Below are 17,264 nucleotides of genomic sequence, written 5' to 3'. Positions count from 1 at the left end.
TAGTTATCTTATTAATGTGCACTAGCCTGTAAACGTAGTATCTGTTAAGAATGACACTTGTTACTCATCTAACACTAACAATGCAGGTAAGAGGAGTGAACACACTGGTTGTAATAAAGAGCCAGAGGAAGTAATTGACTTAGTTGAATTTTATGAGTGGGCAGAAACTTGTAGTTAGCAAGAGGACTGGCAAGTTAACAATTTACATGATTTAGGAACTGAAGCACTGATGAGGGAACCAGGTGAGCAAATTGTTGACACTGATTTAATGAGCAAAGAATTAAATATACTTGAATGTAAAAGCAAAATTGTAAGTTTTCAGGAGAGAGGGGTTGATGATGATTGTAGTATTTGGGAAAATGAAGATTTAATGGTACATGATGATGGTGAGAAATATTTTGTTTGTTTGAAAAAGGAAATGGAAGCTTTAGGTGTTGGGGGAGAAACTGATATTATGCATGTTGTAGATATACCCAAGGAGGTTGTTAACAATTTAAGTGGTGTTAAAGTCAGTGTCACAACCAATAGGTTCTGTAATCCAACATCTTATGAAGAAACATGTGTAGATGATAAATATTCTCTAAATAGTAAACCTGACTGTGCAAGTAGGCTACAATTTGTAATGAACAAAGGTGAATTATTTCTTTATAATATGTGGCTAAATAGTGATGCAATTAGAAAGGATGGTAATTTTAGAAAAATGATTCTTAATGTGTGTCAAATTTGATATCCTGGTTGGTGGCAAAATACTAAACATATTATTGTTGAACAACTGAAGGATAAGTACCTTAGTGAAAAACAATGTTATGCTGATGAAAGTGTTTGGATTAATGAAATTATCAATGCAAGTGACAGTGTTAATGATATATATGTTAATGTAATGATAGCAGGTAACAAAAGTGACAGTAACATATAGATAACTGTATTTCTGGAAGTCATCATTTTAGTGAAACTGAAAATGATTTTTTGTATGAATATGTTCAGTCCAAAAATGGTGATGACATTTGTAGTCCATTCATTAGAGTAAAAGTTGGTACCTGGGAAGGCAAGTGCCTTATAGACACAGGGAGTCAAGTGTCGGGAATATCTTATGAAATGTTGTGTATAAAAAAATTGACTGATTTTATGATACAGTTTTGTGTCCTTGAAAATGTTTATTATTTGTTTAAAATGTACTTTCTATATGAAGTGTTTGCAATGAATTTTCTTTACATGTAATATGCTAATCATGTTAGTTCTTGATATTCCTATATATCTATTCAATCTGTGTGATATTTGATAATGTGTGTAATTTTAGCTTGTGTAATATTCTCACACCACACTTGTTGAGACATCATTTAAAATGTAAATCACCAATCAGCACTAATTTTGTCTCACAACAATTAGCGGTTTTTTAATTTTTTTTAATCTTAAAGGCAGAGTCTTAATTACTGCACACCTAAGTTGTTGAAATGTCCAACTAAACAAGGGGGAGAATCGTTTTAAGTAAACAACATGAATTACTGTATATTTGTTTCTGAAACACTGCAAAGCATAGGCAGTAATATTTTTCTAATTTGATATAAACATATTATACTAATACTTTCAAACAACCATGACTCTACTCTTGCACTTTTACTGTGAATATGAACTCTTGCACCAGACTGACTGTAGCTTTACTTATGAAAACAATTTAATTTGTTGTTTATCCTTGGTGTAGGTGTTATAGTTTATGATAAGACATTTTACACCCAAAATGTTAATGCATTTGTATTACAAGTTTATTGAATTTATTGTTAGTCACAGGATCCTTTTTTGGCCCAGTCTATATCTTTGTATTATTACTCAGACACTTCCTGTAAACTTCTCCCACTAGATAAACATTACCAGGAGGATAAATATTTATCCTAACCATGTACTTACATACAAACATTATGTATTTTATTTTTAGATAACACGGCATTATAATGAACAAAGCAATAAAAACAGCTAAGCTGTGGAAATGGACTTGCTTTAGTACAAGCAGAAAACAACCCTATTAAGGGAGGTCAGCAAATTGCAGATGGAGAATGTGGGACATTACTGTGAGTAGCGAGTAAAGTGGTTAACAAAAGAAAGTAAAACAAACCGGTAGTCAAAAGTTACAACCTTTTAACGATTTAATGTGAAGTGCTATGACATTATAGACTCAACTAATTGAAAATTGTAAAAAATTAACAACTGTATGAGTTCCTTTACTTTGTGTAACACAATTGCAATGTAAAACATAATTTCATGCCAACTGTTATGGGCAAAAAGTTGTTAAATTCAAAGAAAACAATTCTATTAAACAATTTAATTTATTTAAAATCATATTCTTGGCAGTTCCATTATTCTGGTTTCATAATTTTGTTCACCTGTTCATGCTTACAAAATTCTTGGGGACCTATTGTAATGGAACTGACCAAAAGAGCCCATTGTGTTACGAGATTTTACACACTAATTAAAGTTGTTTTCGAAAAGCATTCGCTTAGTATGATGTTAGGGTAGATGTTGCAACCAATGGAAATTTGAATGTGTGTATATTTACATTACAACTTTTATTATTTCTAAAAAAGTTTGACTTGCATTATTTATATGTACAATTTTGTCACTCATATTATTACTGTCACTGAATTACCCTTTATGCTATTTGATATTTCATGTAACTTAAAAATGCAGTATCAATAATCGATACGGAAATCTTAAGCTCTTTGTCGATATGACTCTGTGATCTTTGGTCAGCAACGTTATTTCGGCCACTTGTGTTTTGACCACAGTTGAGAGTTGTTGTTTCTATGTGTGTTTCTTGATAAACTTACGGTGTCCACAATACAAGTAGTACTTAATTTTTGTGATACGAGAGCGTGAATTTTACTTAATTACTTTCAAGTTCAAAGTTCTGACAGTAAATATGTTTTTTTCTCTAAACAAAAAATTGTGGAATCCTGCTTCATGATTTCAGTAGACTGGTAATAGTCAAAACCTACACTTTTTTCATCCAGAGCAGCAAGGGACTCAACCATTGCCTATTCAACGAAGCCACATGTACAATGGATATTCAGCAGCATCAAGATAAGTGACATCATGATCATCTCTACAAGTTACTTTACATCAATTAGCCACACCGTAACAGTGCCTTTATGGAAATAGCTTTGGATCATAGTAGAGAGGGTCCTTGATAACATGTAGCCCTGCCGTTGATGGGATAGGTGATGTTTGTGACCAGACTGGAGTAGATAACTGGGGGAGGAAGTATGGGGCAGGTCCTGCATATAGGTCTATCACAGGAGTATGAGCCATGAGGTACGGGGTTGGGAGCAGGTGTTGTGTAGGGGTATGTTGTCTAGGTTCGGTGGATGGTGGAATTCCACTGCGGGAGGGGTGAGAAGGATAGTAGGAAGGACATTTCTCATTTCAGGGAATGATGAGAGATAGTCAAAACCCTGGCGGAAATGCAGTTCAGTTGCTCCAGGCTTGGGTGGTACTGAGTGATGAGGGGAATACTCTTCTGTGGCCCAATGGTCAGAATTGGGAGCTGGTGGATGAGAGAGATAAAGCATAGGAGATCTGTTTTTGTAAAAGGTTGGAGGGTGTGAAGGCCTCGGTGAGACCCTAGATATATTTTGAGAGGGATCGCTCATCACTGCAGATGTGACGGCCACGGGTGGCTAGGCTGTATGGAAGGGACTTCTTGGTATGGAATGGGTGGCAGCTGTCAAAGTGGAAGTATTGCTGGTGGTCAGTAGATCTGATATGTACAGAGGTACTGAAGTTGCCATCTTTGAGGTGGAGGTCAAGGTCTAGAAAGGTGGATTGTTGGGTTGAGTAGGACCAGGTGAAGCAAATGGGGGAGAAGTAGTTGAGGTGTGGTTTTTGTTCTAATATTCCACAACATATTGAATACCAATACTTGTAGTAATACTAATTACTATTATTACAGGAACAGCTGCCAAAATGACTAAGTTTATGCAGGGCCATGGTGATTGTTAACAATGAAATGACCAAGACTGTGGATTATTTCAGTTTCATTCAGGTAGAGATATTGCAGTACCAGATGTAACAGCCTGGAAAGTGGGAGTTATAGGTTACTTACTGTTAGTTGGCAAATATGGGCAACATAATGTTTTCAAAGATAATGCAGGACCATCTCTGCATGCAAAACAAAACTTGAATGGGACCTGCTACAGTGCTTGGCATCTAATGATAATGGACAAAATTTTGAAACACATTGTAAAATGCACTCAGACCGAAGCACGTCAAGTATTTAGTTCAGATGATTGGACTATGAACATTGAAGAACTGCAAGCTTTTATTGCTGCATTGCACATCTGAGGTGCTGTAGGAGCGAAGAGCCTAGAACTAAACACATTGTGGTCAGAGAGGTGGGGAAATAATTCTGTGAAGTCAACAATGGCTCATGACAGCTTCAGAGAGATAATGGGATATCTCAAATTTGACATTAGATCACAAGAACAGAATGACTGAAACACGACAAGTTTGCTTTGGTATCAGAAAACTGGTATGAGTTCACTGCAAATGCACAATGTCACTACATACTGGGTGCATATATAACAACGAACAGCTTTTTCCTTCAAAGTGCTGTTGCAGATTCACATAGTTCATGGCCTCAAAACTGGACAATTATGGGCAAAAGTGCTGGACAGCAGTAGATAAAAACTACAAATATATTGTGAATGCTTTCTCTTATCTAGGAAAGGACGACACTAGGCCAAGTGATGGTTACCGATTTTGTTGTGAAAAAATTGATGCAATCTTACCTCGATAAAGGATGAAATATCCACCTCTTGGTTCTCTCTAAACTCCTGAAAACAAATGCTACACGTCTATTGGGCACCATAACTCAACCTCACAGGGAAATTCCAGTCTGTATCAAGAAGGCAAAAAAAGTGTTAAGCGGCCCAGTATTGCAGAAGAAGAATGATGCCACTATGACACTTTACCAGGGAAAGAGCAATAAGAAAGTCATGATTCCCAACACTACCCATCCTTACGTGAAATTGAAGGTGGTTCAGAAAAGAAGCCAGACACAGTTACATTTTATAACAGCTCTACATTTGGAGTGGATGTGATCTACCAAACAGCTCACAAATACCCTGTCAAAGCACCATTGAGACCTTGGCCTTTTCATACATTTTACAGCTGCTGCATTTGGCTGGGATAAATGCCTGTGTATTGTACAACGTTCTAAATGAGAAAAAGTTGAAACGCAGAGACTTCATACTGCAGCTGGGGTAGGAACTTGCTGAGAAGCAAGCAACCAGGGAGACTAGTACCTCAGTCACGCCCGAAGACATTCCTGAGAGACAAAAAAAGCGAACACACTGCCTTGTAAAGTCTAACTGTAAAGGAAACAAATTATTTGTAAAGTGTGATATGTGCAAGTAAACTATCTGCAACAAATGTACATCAAAAGACTATTAGTTGTGCTCATTATGTGATGTTAGCCAGTAAAGGCATCCAGCAAATGTGTAAGTTTTTTAAAATAATAAATGATAATTTCTGAAAAATTGTTTTATTTTTTTTATTTCATAATAAAATTTCCAGCACTTCAAAGGACAGATTCACTAGTAGTAACAATAACCCACTGACACACGAAATAAAAGGGAATGACACGAAGGTCATTAGTGATCCAAGTGTGGTTCTAGGTATGTCCAAATATCTGTGGTTCTAGTGCTAACCTTTCTTTGTAACCAATGACTCAGAGCATATTTCCTATTAAGGATAAATGTTCCCTAGTACCACCATCTTTAACAGTCTAGAGAAACAGACCTCTTCTAATTACAAATCTATTTCACTCCTTCAAGTATTTTGAAAAAAGTCTGAGAAATTGGTTTATGATAGACTACTGACTCATTTAACCGAGCAAAACTTGTTAGCTGCCTCTCAGTTTGGTTTTCTAAAGGTTTCTCCACAGAAAATTCAATAAAAGACCGCACAGATAAAGTGCTAGCAGAGTTTAAAAAAAATTAATTGTTAATACACTCTGTGATTTTGCCAATTGTGTATATTATAAAATTCTCCTTGACCAAATAAAGTGTTATGGCATTACTGGCACACCTTTCTCAATGGTAGAGTCTTACCTAGAAAACAGAGGGTCTCACTAACAAACTTATCAGAGGCTTGAAATTAACTTCAGAATGGGGTACATGCATATGAGTGACGTAAGGATCAGAATTGGGCCCACTCTTGTTATTAACCCAATTAAATGATCTTCCAAAGACTCTGAAGGATGGTTCAAAAACTTTTGTGTGTGCTGATGACCAACAACAACGACCTGTCAGCACCAGAAGTAATTATTAATGGCCATATGCTAAGTGAAACACACTGTATAAAATTCCTTGACATCTAGGCTAAAATTACAACACATAGATAAACTAGTCGAGAAGCTTGGCATCTTTTTGCCTTTACAAACATCTCTCACTGTGTTGACATACACTCAGTTGTTGGCTTATTTGGCATATCTGCACTCCTTGTTGTGTTGTTATATTATCTTCTGGGGTAGTGCATGTAAAATAAAGTGTTTATTTAGCAGAAGTGAGCACTATGAATACACTGTAAAGAAAATGACCATATATCTTATGGAAATTTTTCTAAGGATCCTCCCAATACTTTTATTCATCAATGGTTTTTATTTTTGACAATAAATATCAATTTCAGCTTAACTGTGATTTACAGAATCATTTTTAAGACATAAAAATAATTTTCATGTAGCTGTTGCCTCCCTGCACAGGATTTAAAGTGGAGTTATGTACTACAGTGCAAAGGTAGTCAACCATCTCCCACCTAAAATAAAGCAGAAATTGGGAAGCCACCAAGATCAAAAGAGAGTTAGAAGCATACCTAAACAGGTTCTCTCTGTACAATTTGTCTGAATGCTTACACTCAGTTACTGAAAAGTTATGTTAGCTATGCAGCATGTAGCACTGTTGTCAGGCTGTGTTACAAGTAGTTACACAGTGTATTTACATATGCAGGTACCTGTTTTCTCTGGCAAAGACCAATATAATTAGGTAAATATCAAGCTATCAATAGGAGATTAATGGTAACTGAGGAGGCAGCAGCTTTATTTAAAAAGGGTGGCACCATTCTTTCTAATTTACTTTGTTATATTTAACTGGCATAAGCATGAACAGCCATGAGCAATATGGTGCTAATTTATTGTTATTGCAATTAAAGGTCAGGTTTCTATGCCTTCCTTGTCTTCAGTTAACCTACACCATGAATCATTAGATAGTCTTGAGAGTTCTGCTTCATGGGATCTACTGAACACAATGAAGGTAACAATATTACAAAAAGAATAGTTGCTACTCATCATGTAGCAGAGGTGCTGAGTAACAGATAGGCACAACAAAAGAACTGTAGGAAAGTGAGATAATACTAATAAAGTTTTTATCATTGCTGAGAAGATAATGAAAATGTGTGTTCCTGAATAATGGACATCATGCTGGATCAAAATGCAAACCCTTTCTGAAGATCACCTTCATTCACAGTATTGATTCTGTGAAATTAGCTGTTGATTCAAAAGAGTGATGAAGTACTTATGACAAATTTCATTAAGGGATAAATATGCTGAGGAGTAGTATAAGCAGACCTAGTTCTTTGTATGGTCTTCTGCAGGATGTTCTTGAATTCACAACACTAAATATTCAATTATTACTGCACCTTGGTTTGATATGTTGCCGCAAAATATGCTACCACAAGAAAAATGGAGTGGAAGATAGTGAAGTATGCCAGTTATCTTCTTTTTTTCCATCTCAATAAAAATGTAGCAACATTTGCCCAGCAAACTATGATTTATTTCGGCATTTCAGCAAATTTGAATTCCAAATGATGATAGAATCTTAAGATTTAGAGACAAAATAGATACAAAGCTTGGCAGAAATTATAGAATGGATCAATGACTTCACACATCAATGCTACAGTTTCCATTACCACTCATCAGGATTGTGAGAAATTTAAAACTGAAAGAGGAGACTTCCTAGAGGAAGTTTTCAGATCCATAAATTGGGAAAAAGAAGAAAAAATGTATGTTAATACAACATCCCTGAAACATCTATATTTTCCCCCTAATTCAGATAACCTTATGTGATGAACTTAATAGGGCAAGCAAATTAACAGTAATAAGAATAGTAAAATGGCATATGACCATAATATAAAAAAAGAAAGTAGTAAAAATTAACTGTCAAAGAATCAGCTGACTTTTTGTATTTAGAGCAGCTGAGGGCGATGACTGGATAGAAGGCAAAATAAACAAATGGAAGCATAAGTATACCTGGAGTGCTTTTAGTAAATTAAATAGAATTTTCAAATGTAAGTTGGTTTCCACATATCAGAATACCATTAAAATCACAAGGAGATAGTATGGATGGCCAATAATTACTTTCAGGAACCAGGAAGTAGTCCAGACAGAAACTAAATCTAGCTTTCAGAACTCCACTTGTACTCAACAACAGGTTGATGCCTCTCAACCAAACGTCTCAGTGACATTCCACCTGCTCATCAGGTACATCTCAAAACCTGGCTCCTCCTCTCTCTTCGTGCTGGTAACACCCTGTAAAATCCACCTCCTATTAGCTCTCCATTGCCAAACCCATCTCCACTGACCTCTGCACTTGTTACCTGTAGTGGATAATTACATTTGCTCCAAAAGAAAGATGCTCTGCCTTCACTGATCAACACTCACACAAAACTGTCTATAGTCTCCCTTCCCACATCCTAGATGTTTATCATTTCCTTCATCATTTTTACAGTTCCCATTCCATTGCCAGCAGATTCTCATTTATCACTGTGGGCACCAACACAACACGCCTCACGCCTCGTGCCCAGTGGTTTGCAGCCATTGTTGTTGTTGTGGTCTTCAGTCCTGAGACTGGTTTGATGCAGCTCTCCATGCTACTCTATCCTGTGCAAGCTTTTTCATCTCCCAGTACCTACTGCAACCTACATCCTTCTGAATCTGCTTAGTGTATTCATCTCTTGGTCTCCCTCTACGATTTTTACCCTCTGCGCTGCCCTCCAATACTAAATTGGTGATCCCTTGATGCCTCAACACATGTCCTACTAACCGATCCCTTCTTCTAGTCAAGTTGTGCCACAAACTTCTCTTCTCCCCAATCCTATTCAATACTTCCTCATTAGTTATGTGATCTACCCATCTAATCTTCAGCATTCTTCTGTAGCACCACATTTCGAAAGCTTCTATTCTCTTCTTGTCCAAACTATTTATCGTCCATGTTTCACTTCCATACATGGCTACACTCCATACGAATACTTTCAGAAATGACTTCCTGACACTTAAATCAATACTGGATGTTAACAAATTTCTCTTCTTCAGAAACGATTTCCTTGCCATTGCCAGCCTACATTTTATATCCTCTCTACTTCGACCATCATCAGTTATTTTGCTCCCCAAATAGCAAAACTCCTTTACTACTTTAAGTGCCTCATTTCCTAATCTAATTCCCTCAGCATCACCCGACTTAATTAGACTACATTCCATTATCCTTGTTTTGCTTTTGTTGATGTTCATCTTATATCCTCCTTTCAAGACACTGTCCATTCCATTCAACTGCTCTTCCAAGTCCTTTGCTGTCTCTGACAGAATTACAATGTCATCGGCGAACCTCAAAGTTTTTATTTCTTCTCCATGAATTTTAATACCTACTCCGAATTTTTCTTTTGTTTCCTTTACTGCTTGCTCAATATACAGATTGAACAACATCGGGGAGAGGCTACAACCCTGTCTTACTCCCTTCCCAACCACTGCTTCCCTTTCATGTCCCTCGACTCTTATAACTGCCATCTGGTTTCTGTACAAATTGTAAATAGCCTTTCGCTCCCTGTATTTTACCCCTGCCACCTTTACAATTTGAAAGAGCGTATTCCAGTCAACATTGTCAAAAGCTTTCTCTAAGTCTACAAATGCTAGAAACGTAGGTTTGCCTTTCCTTAATCTTTCTTCTAAGATAAGTCGTAAGGTCAGTATTGCCTCACGTGTTCCAGTGTTTCTACGGAATCCAAACTGATCTTCCCCGAGGTTGGCTTCTACTAGTTTTACCATTCGTCTGTAAAGAATTCGTGTTAGTATTTTGCAGCTGTGACTTATTAAGCTGATAGTCCGGTAATTTTCACATCTGTCAACACCTGCTTTCTTTGGGATTGGAATTATTATATTCTTCTTGAAGTCTGAGGGTATTTCGCCTGTTTCATACATCTTGCTCACCAGATGGTAGAGTTTTGTCAGGACTGGCTCTCCCAAGGCCGTCAGTAGTTCCAATGGAATGTTGTCTACTCCCGGGGCCTTGTTTCGACTCAGGTCTTTCAGTGCTCTGTCAAACTCTTCACGCAGTATCATATCTCCCATTTCATCTTCATCTACATCCTCTTCCATTTCCATAATATTGTCCTCAAATACATCGCCCTTGTATAGACCCTCTATATACTCCTTCCACCTTTCTGCTTTTCCTTCTTTGTTTAGGACTGGGTTTCCACCTGAGCTCTTGATATTCATACAAGTGGTTCTCTTTTCTCCAAAGGTCTCTTTAATTTTCCTGTAGGCAGTATCTATCTTACCCGTAGTGAGATAAGCCTCTACATCCTTACATTTGTCCTCTAGCCATCCCTGCTTAGCCATTTTGCACTTCCTGTCGATCTCATTTTTGAGACGTTTGTATTCCCTTTTGCCTGCTTCATTTACTGCGTTTTATATTTTCTTCTTTCATCAATTAAATTCAATATTTCTTCTGTTACCCAAGGATTTCTACTAGATCTCGTCTTTTTACCTACTTGATCCTCTGCTGCCTTCACTACTTCATCCCTCAAAGCTACCCATTCTTCTTCTACTGTATTTATTTCCCCCATTCCTGTCAATTGCTCCCTTATGCTCTCCCTGAATCTCTGTACAACCTCTGGTTCTTTTAGTTTATCCAGGTCCCATCTCCTTAAATTCCCACCTTTTTGCAGTTTCTTCAGTTTTAATCTACAGGTCATAACCAATAGATTGTGGTCAGAGTCCACATCTGCCCCTGGAAATGTCTTACAATTTAAAACCTGGTTCCTAAATCTCTGTCTTACCATTATATAATCTATCTGATACCTTTTAGTATCTCCAGGGTTCTTCCATGTATACAACCTTCTTTCATGATTCTTAAACCAAGTGTTAGCTATGATTATGTTGTGCTCTGTGCAAAATTCGACCAGGCGGCTTCCTCTTTCATTTCTGTCCCCCAATCCATATTCACCTACTATGTTTCCTTCTCTCCCTTTTCCTACACTCGAATTCCAGTCACCCATGACTATTAAATTTTCGTCTCCCTTCACAATCTGAATAATTGCAGCCATAGGATACCAATTTCCCAAGTCCTCATAATACCTAGAGATTTATCATGCTTCATAATCCTTTCAGAAAACTACATTCAGAACTGCCATGGATGCTGTAAGTGAACAGACACTGCCAGATATATGGTCAGAGTGCTGGGACCCGGCCACTGACTATTGCAGGACAACACCCCTGCTGATACTATTACCCACGACGAGGCACTGCTTCCAGACCACTGCTTCTACGTTCATGAGCCTACAGGAAGTTTCTGCAGTTCATCCCACTGCCATAGGACAACAGATGGACATCACTCACTGACCTCATTCCAGAGTTCTCTGCAGTGACACAGGAATGAAGACCTTTCTGCAAAAGACAGCACCACCCATCCTGTGTCAGCCGCAGTCCTAGAGCCTTCACTGTAACTATGTCACCACCATCATTGCTGTGGCTGGCCTGTGATCCGAGGACTGCTGCCTGACTGCAGAGGTCCTTGGCAACTGACACTGCCGTTGCTTTTATGTGACTGCTTGCTATATTTATTGCACCTGGCACAGGAGCCGCTACCCCCCCCCCCCCCCCCCCCCTCTTCCCGGCCACTGCTTCCCAGCTTTTTGGTCCACAGTTACATTCTGGGCAGTGGCACAATGGAGAAGAGGCCGCTAGCTGCCCCGTGTCTAGCGAGAACTTAAAATGCCGGAAATGTTGAAAACTGCATTCGTTAGTGATGGGATACCATTGTAATGAGAGAATAGGACTTTTTTGGGACCAACAAAAATGAACTTAGACAGTGGGAAAATGTAAAATGCAGCAACATAAAAATGAGGTTTTACTGCACGTCAGTATGTGTGTAAATTACATCTTGTACAGCAGTTCCTTATGCTTCATTGGCACCTCCTTTTCCCAGACTAAGTCCCTCATACTCTGGCCAAACGGATATAGAGATATCAAAAACTGAGACTGACAGAAGTGCAAAGTGCCAAAACTTGAATAGCCATAAAAGAAACACAAAGCTGTAGAAGATACACAACTATAATACAGATATGTGCCAGTTATAGCAAAATTAAAGAAACATTAGAGAAAAGAGCAGTAGCTGTATGGCATATAGACTCAGAGTTGTAGCCTACCACAAATGTTATACAATTTGTAGAAGCTAGTGGTAAAAAAGGCTAATGACAAATTTGGTAAGAGTGCCAGTTCTGTTCCAGACCATGGCTAACTTAGGCTGTATCACATGGATCCATGACCATTTAACACTGTCTGAATCGGCCATGGCCTGGAGTAGAACTGCTTCACTTATTCAACAAAATAAGCAGTATGTGGTATTAAAAATGTCTGAAGTCAAGTGACAAAGTAATTTTAATAGGACTGTATCATGCTTTGTTAATGATTCTCTTGACTATTTTAAAGATACAAAGAAACATGGAAATTAGACTTGTCCCCTTTTACCTCTCAGGTACAGATATATAGTGTGCAATTAATAACAGTTTCAATTCATCTTATAAATCTATTTAAACTACCACTAAAACTATTTTGCGACTGACATTTGAACGAGTCTAGTGCTGAGGACCAGCTGCCAGTCAATCTCAGTTCTTTCTCTAATGCCACATGCTCACTGTGTTAACCCACTTTGTATGTATGTGCAGTGCCTAGTAAAGCACAGCTGGCTGCATGCTAGCAACAGTGACCCCCGCCCAGACCGTACTGAACTCTATCAATCACAAAGTAATTTTAATTGGACTGTTATTTGCATTGTCAATAATTCTCTTGATTATTTTATGATACAAAGAAACATATGTAAAGGGAAGGCCACTACTTTCAAAAGGGAAGACATTTCACAAAAACAGTAATATCAAACAAGTACTCAGTGCAGTGATGATAGGAGTGACCAACCTGTACAGTGTAGTAAGTTGACATTAATGCAATACAAAAACCAAAATGACAAAGAACATAGGTCACAGTCGACGTAATATACTTACTGGTCTTACTGGGGAACATCTTTCAATCAGCTCAAAAACACGGCGCACTGACCCATTGAATTGCCCAAGTTCTATCAGCTTTTCTATTCCACAAATGGTTTCATTCAAATGGCATGATATAAGGCCTGTGTGATTACTTGAAGAACACTGCTCTGTAAAAATAAACTTTATATTCTAAGTCCGAATGTGATGAATAAAGGTGGTAAAAAAATAAAAATAAAAAAAAAGACACACACACACACACACACACACACACAAACACAAAGTGCATAAAATGCAATTCTCAACCAGTGACAGGTTGTGTAAGAAACAAATGCATGATAACAAAAAAAATAATAAACATATGGTATTATTATATAGTGTCAAGAAGCCTTTTTTTCTGGAATACGTTTAATGATAAGTTAATTGTTTCCAGCAAAGTAAACGAGAAAAAATATAACTACAAGCACTCAGAAGTGTTCCTTTACTGCTTCACCTTCAAAAACACACACCCATGCCTGCAGGAATTGAACTACAGATACCACATATCACGTAATATATATGGTTCAACTGATGATACAAACCAACATGATTTATTCATCGTTAGTTTCTTAATTTCACTCATCATAAACAATTCTTTTTCAAGAGCCTGCAACTGTGTCAATAATGATTCTGCTAATAAAACACTTAACCAGTTTCATTTCTTCACACATCTTCAGAATCAATGGAAATAAATTCCTGAAACACATCATTCTATGCATGAAAAATGTAACTGATGTGTGTTTTATTATTTACATTATGATTATTAAGCATTAGTTTATCAACATACATTACAGATATTCCACAAGACACTGTAAAGTGTATTTATTGCATACCATTCTTAGTTGCTGCACTTTCCTTTAGGGAATGAACAAGGGAAAAATTAAAGACAGCTGCATGTGGCAAATAGCTGAGTATATACAGTGAAACCCTTATTTTATGTTTTCTTATGGTCCAGACTTAAAAAATGCAAAATCAAGGAAAATGTTAAAACCCTCAGAATATGAGCAAAAGCCCATGTAATTGGCATATTTTTAAGAACTGATGAAATTCATTAGCACAAATTATTGTATAAACAATGAATTGTACATTTAATTTCATTCACTTAGACAGATTTTATAAAAAGTATTGGAGAGGATTGTGATTTTTAATCATATATGCCAATTACACGGGCTTTTGCTCATATTCTGAGGGTTTTAACATTTTCCTTGATTTTGCATTTTTTAAGTCTGGACCATAAGAAAACATAAAATAAGGGTTTCACTGTATATACTCAGCTATTTGCCACATGCAGCTGTCTTGTCACTCACAACAGAGTACATCATTGCGGCCAGGGTGCATTTAGACTTTGTTTTATTGTATTAATTTGTTTAACACAAAATTAACAGAACGAAGAGTTCATGGTTCTTAATATGATTTCTTTGGTCCTCAAAAGAGCACAGCATGTGGTGTCTTTACCACTTAACATTCTACACAATCAATTGAGCTGAGGTCTGGTCTGCAAACCACTCCTGCACCACATATGAGTGGTGAATTGAAAATTGATCAAGCTGGAAACAGACTAATCTCTCAGGATACAGTTGTCACATTGATGGGATCATAACACTACACATTATGTGAATATACTGGGCAGCATCAAGTCTATCCAGTCAAGCATCCTAAGTCCACAGAACAAATCAAGTACCAAACTGTCGTAGATACAAGGTTACTGTGAGACCCACAGCTATATTTGGTGCTGAAGCCAGCACTATGCGGCCTATATACCGTACTGGACTATCATTCCCTGTGGAAAGGTTGGTTCACTGGCCTCAGCAAATGTTAACTGATAGAGTTTATGACCATTACGGAGCTTCCTCTTAAAGTTTATTTCTCCATTCAGCCTCCTGAAGCTGACATCAAATTATATCAACTAAAACAGAAAACGCAATAGTATGTTTCAACTGCATTGCATTTAAAAAGGATTTTGCTGTGATAAGTTTACAAGTTCATTATCCTGAACTCATGTAGTCACATCCCATTGCCTTATCCCCACAAATCTTCCAGGTTCTCCAGTACCATAACATTTTATCAATCATCATGCACTGCAACTAGTCTGTGCCATACTGCATGCCTGGCAAAGTGTGGCTTGTATGCCATTCTCCTCCAGTGAGTGCTACCCCCTCTAACTTGAATTGTGCGGTGATGTCACGGCCCCGACATAGTGAAGCCAGATGTCATCTGATAATGATATCCAGTTCTACCCACTTAAAATCTTTCAAATGACTATGACACTCACTGGAGACTTCACCAATAATAGAAGTAAATCTTTTTCATATAGTCTTGTTTCAGTTCACAGTAACAAGGGAAATATGGTAACACCGGGGAACTTTGAACTGATCCTCAGATTCTGTACTGTCTGATTTTACTTCTCTATTCAAGAACTTGAAAAGTTATATTCTAAGTGGAAAAAAACTGCAATCAAGCAACGTATTTTGAAATGAAGAAGTCTGTCTGTGTATCTGCATTAACTTCCTCCAAAAATTGTTTAAATATTTGATGAGACAGAGATCAATTTCCTCAGCACATTGTATTTGTAATTTTAATTACATCTTTCATTGCAGAAAGCAGTCTTAACTTTTCTAATGAATAATGCAATGGAAAATTAAACTATTCCATACTTTCTTAATCAACCAATGAAACCATTTTTGCTACCGACCACAGCTCATGTGCAATCGGTAAAAACAGCAGAGCATTTTTTAAAACCACAGTTTTGTCAGTACACTTTTTAACTGCATTAAAAATTCAAACGTGCTCTTTATGTACAGAAAAGTCATCCTTTAATAAACCAAAAAGTTAATTGTTGACTAAGATCTGTCCAATCAGTACTCTCATCCACACACAAAAAATAATACCAACAGTTTGCAATTAAATTATTGTTTGTTTTTCATGTCATGTACCATATCATGAATTCACAGTGATATACAGCAAAGCAGTCATTTTAAAATGTATGGCAGCATCATCTAAACCAAACGCTTTTGCGAATTCTATTGCATATTATTTTATGAGTTAGCCATTGCTGATCCATTTCTGAGCTTTACCTTTTTTCATTAAGATCTGATGGTCCAGGCAACTTCATCGTGAGAGCAATGACTATGTATTGCTTCATGGAGCGAAGAGAAATGTCGACTAAGCATTTTTTACATATTAAACATTGATGTTTCTCATGGTGATTGTGTACAAAGGCACTTAATCTCCCAATCCTCATGCAAAATGTGCTTTTCAGTATTCTCTCTCTTCAACATTATTAAGAAGCATTTAAAAAAAACAGCCAAAGCACAAACCAGAATCAAAACTAGAATTATAGCAATGTGCATGCATGTCCAAAGGAAGATTGCGTCATAATTTGGAATAACACAGGCACTTAAATATTATATAAAGGGATTAGGTCAAAAGGCCTCAGTTTTCAAAAAAATATAGGTCAATGGTAGTCATCTTTGAGCATTTGACCACTTTAAACTGGAGAATTGATATAGCAGTTAGAGCAATAACTTACTGACCATTACTTGGGTTCAGATCCTCACAGTTACACTTTTATATTTTTCCGTGAGGCCAATTAAAAGTATTTAATGATACTGAAGATTAACTGTACTTTGTGCAATAATTACAGGATTTTAATATAATAATATAGGTAAGAACAATACAATATAGTGTTATAGATAACTACAATAAATTGTTCCTATTATCATTTAGACAGTCTTTTACCATTTACTAATTACGCACCGATATGTTTTCATAAATAAAACACAAGTTTCTTTTCCAGCTACTATTAAGTAAATGAAATGTGACACACCACAGTGTATTTATTGAATACGCATAGTGCAGAAGATTTGTGTGTTCTGAATGCCTGAGGGGCAGAAGATTGTGGAAGCTGGGTTCCACCATCAACAGTGGGG

The 17,264-nt window shown here is 37.0% G+C and overlaps 1 protein-coding gene across 2 annotated transcripts in view; it reads right to left on the bottom strand.

Moving 5' to 3' along the window:
* LOC124592129 (tuberin) overlaps positions 1-17,264 on the bottom strand; it is a 303,826-nt gene that overhangs the window by 219,920 nt on the left and 66,642 nt on the right. For both annotated transcript variants that reach the window (XM_047131806.1, XM_047131807.1), the window contains exon 8: positions 13,315-13,466. In XM_047131806.1, coding sequence (XP_046987762.1) covers positions 13,315-13,466 — 152 coding nt within the window. The remainder of the gene's footprint in view (positions 1-13,314; positions 13,467-17,264) is intronic.

The sequence above is a fragment of the Schistocerca americana genome, chromosome 2, assembly GCF_021461395.2.
Source record: "Schistocerca americana isolate TAMUIC-IGC-003095 chromosome 2, iqSchAmer2.1, whole genome shotgun sequence".
NCBI classification, from domain to species: Eukaryota; Metazoa; Arthropoda; class Insecta; order Orthoptera; family Acrididae; genus Schistocerca; species Schistocerca americana.
This window is presented reverse-complemented; position numbering and strand designations above follow the sequence as displayed.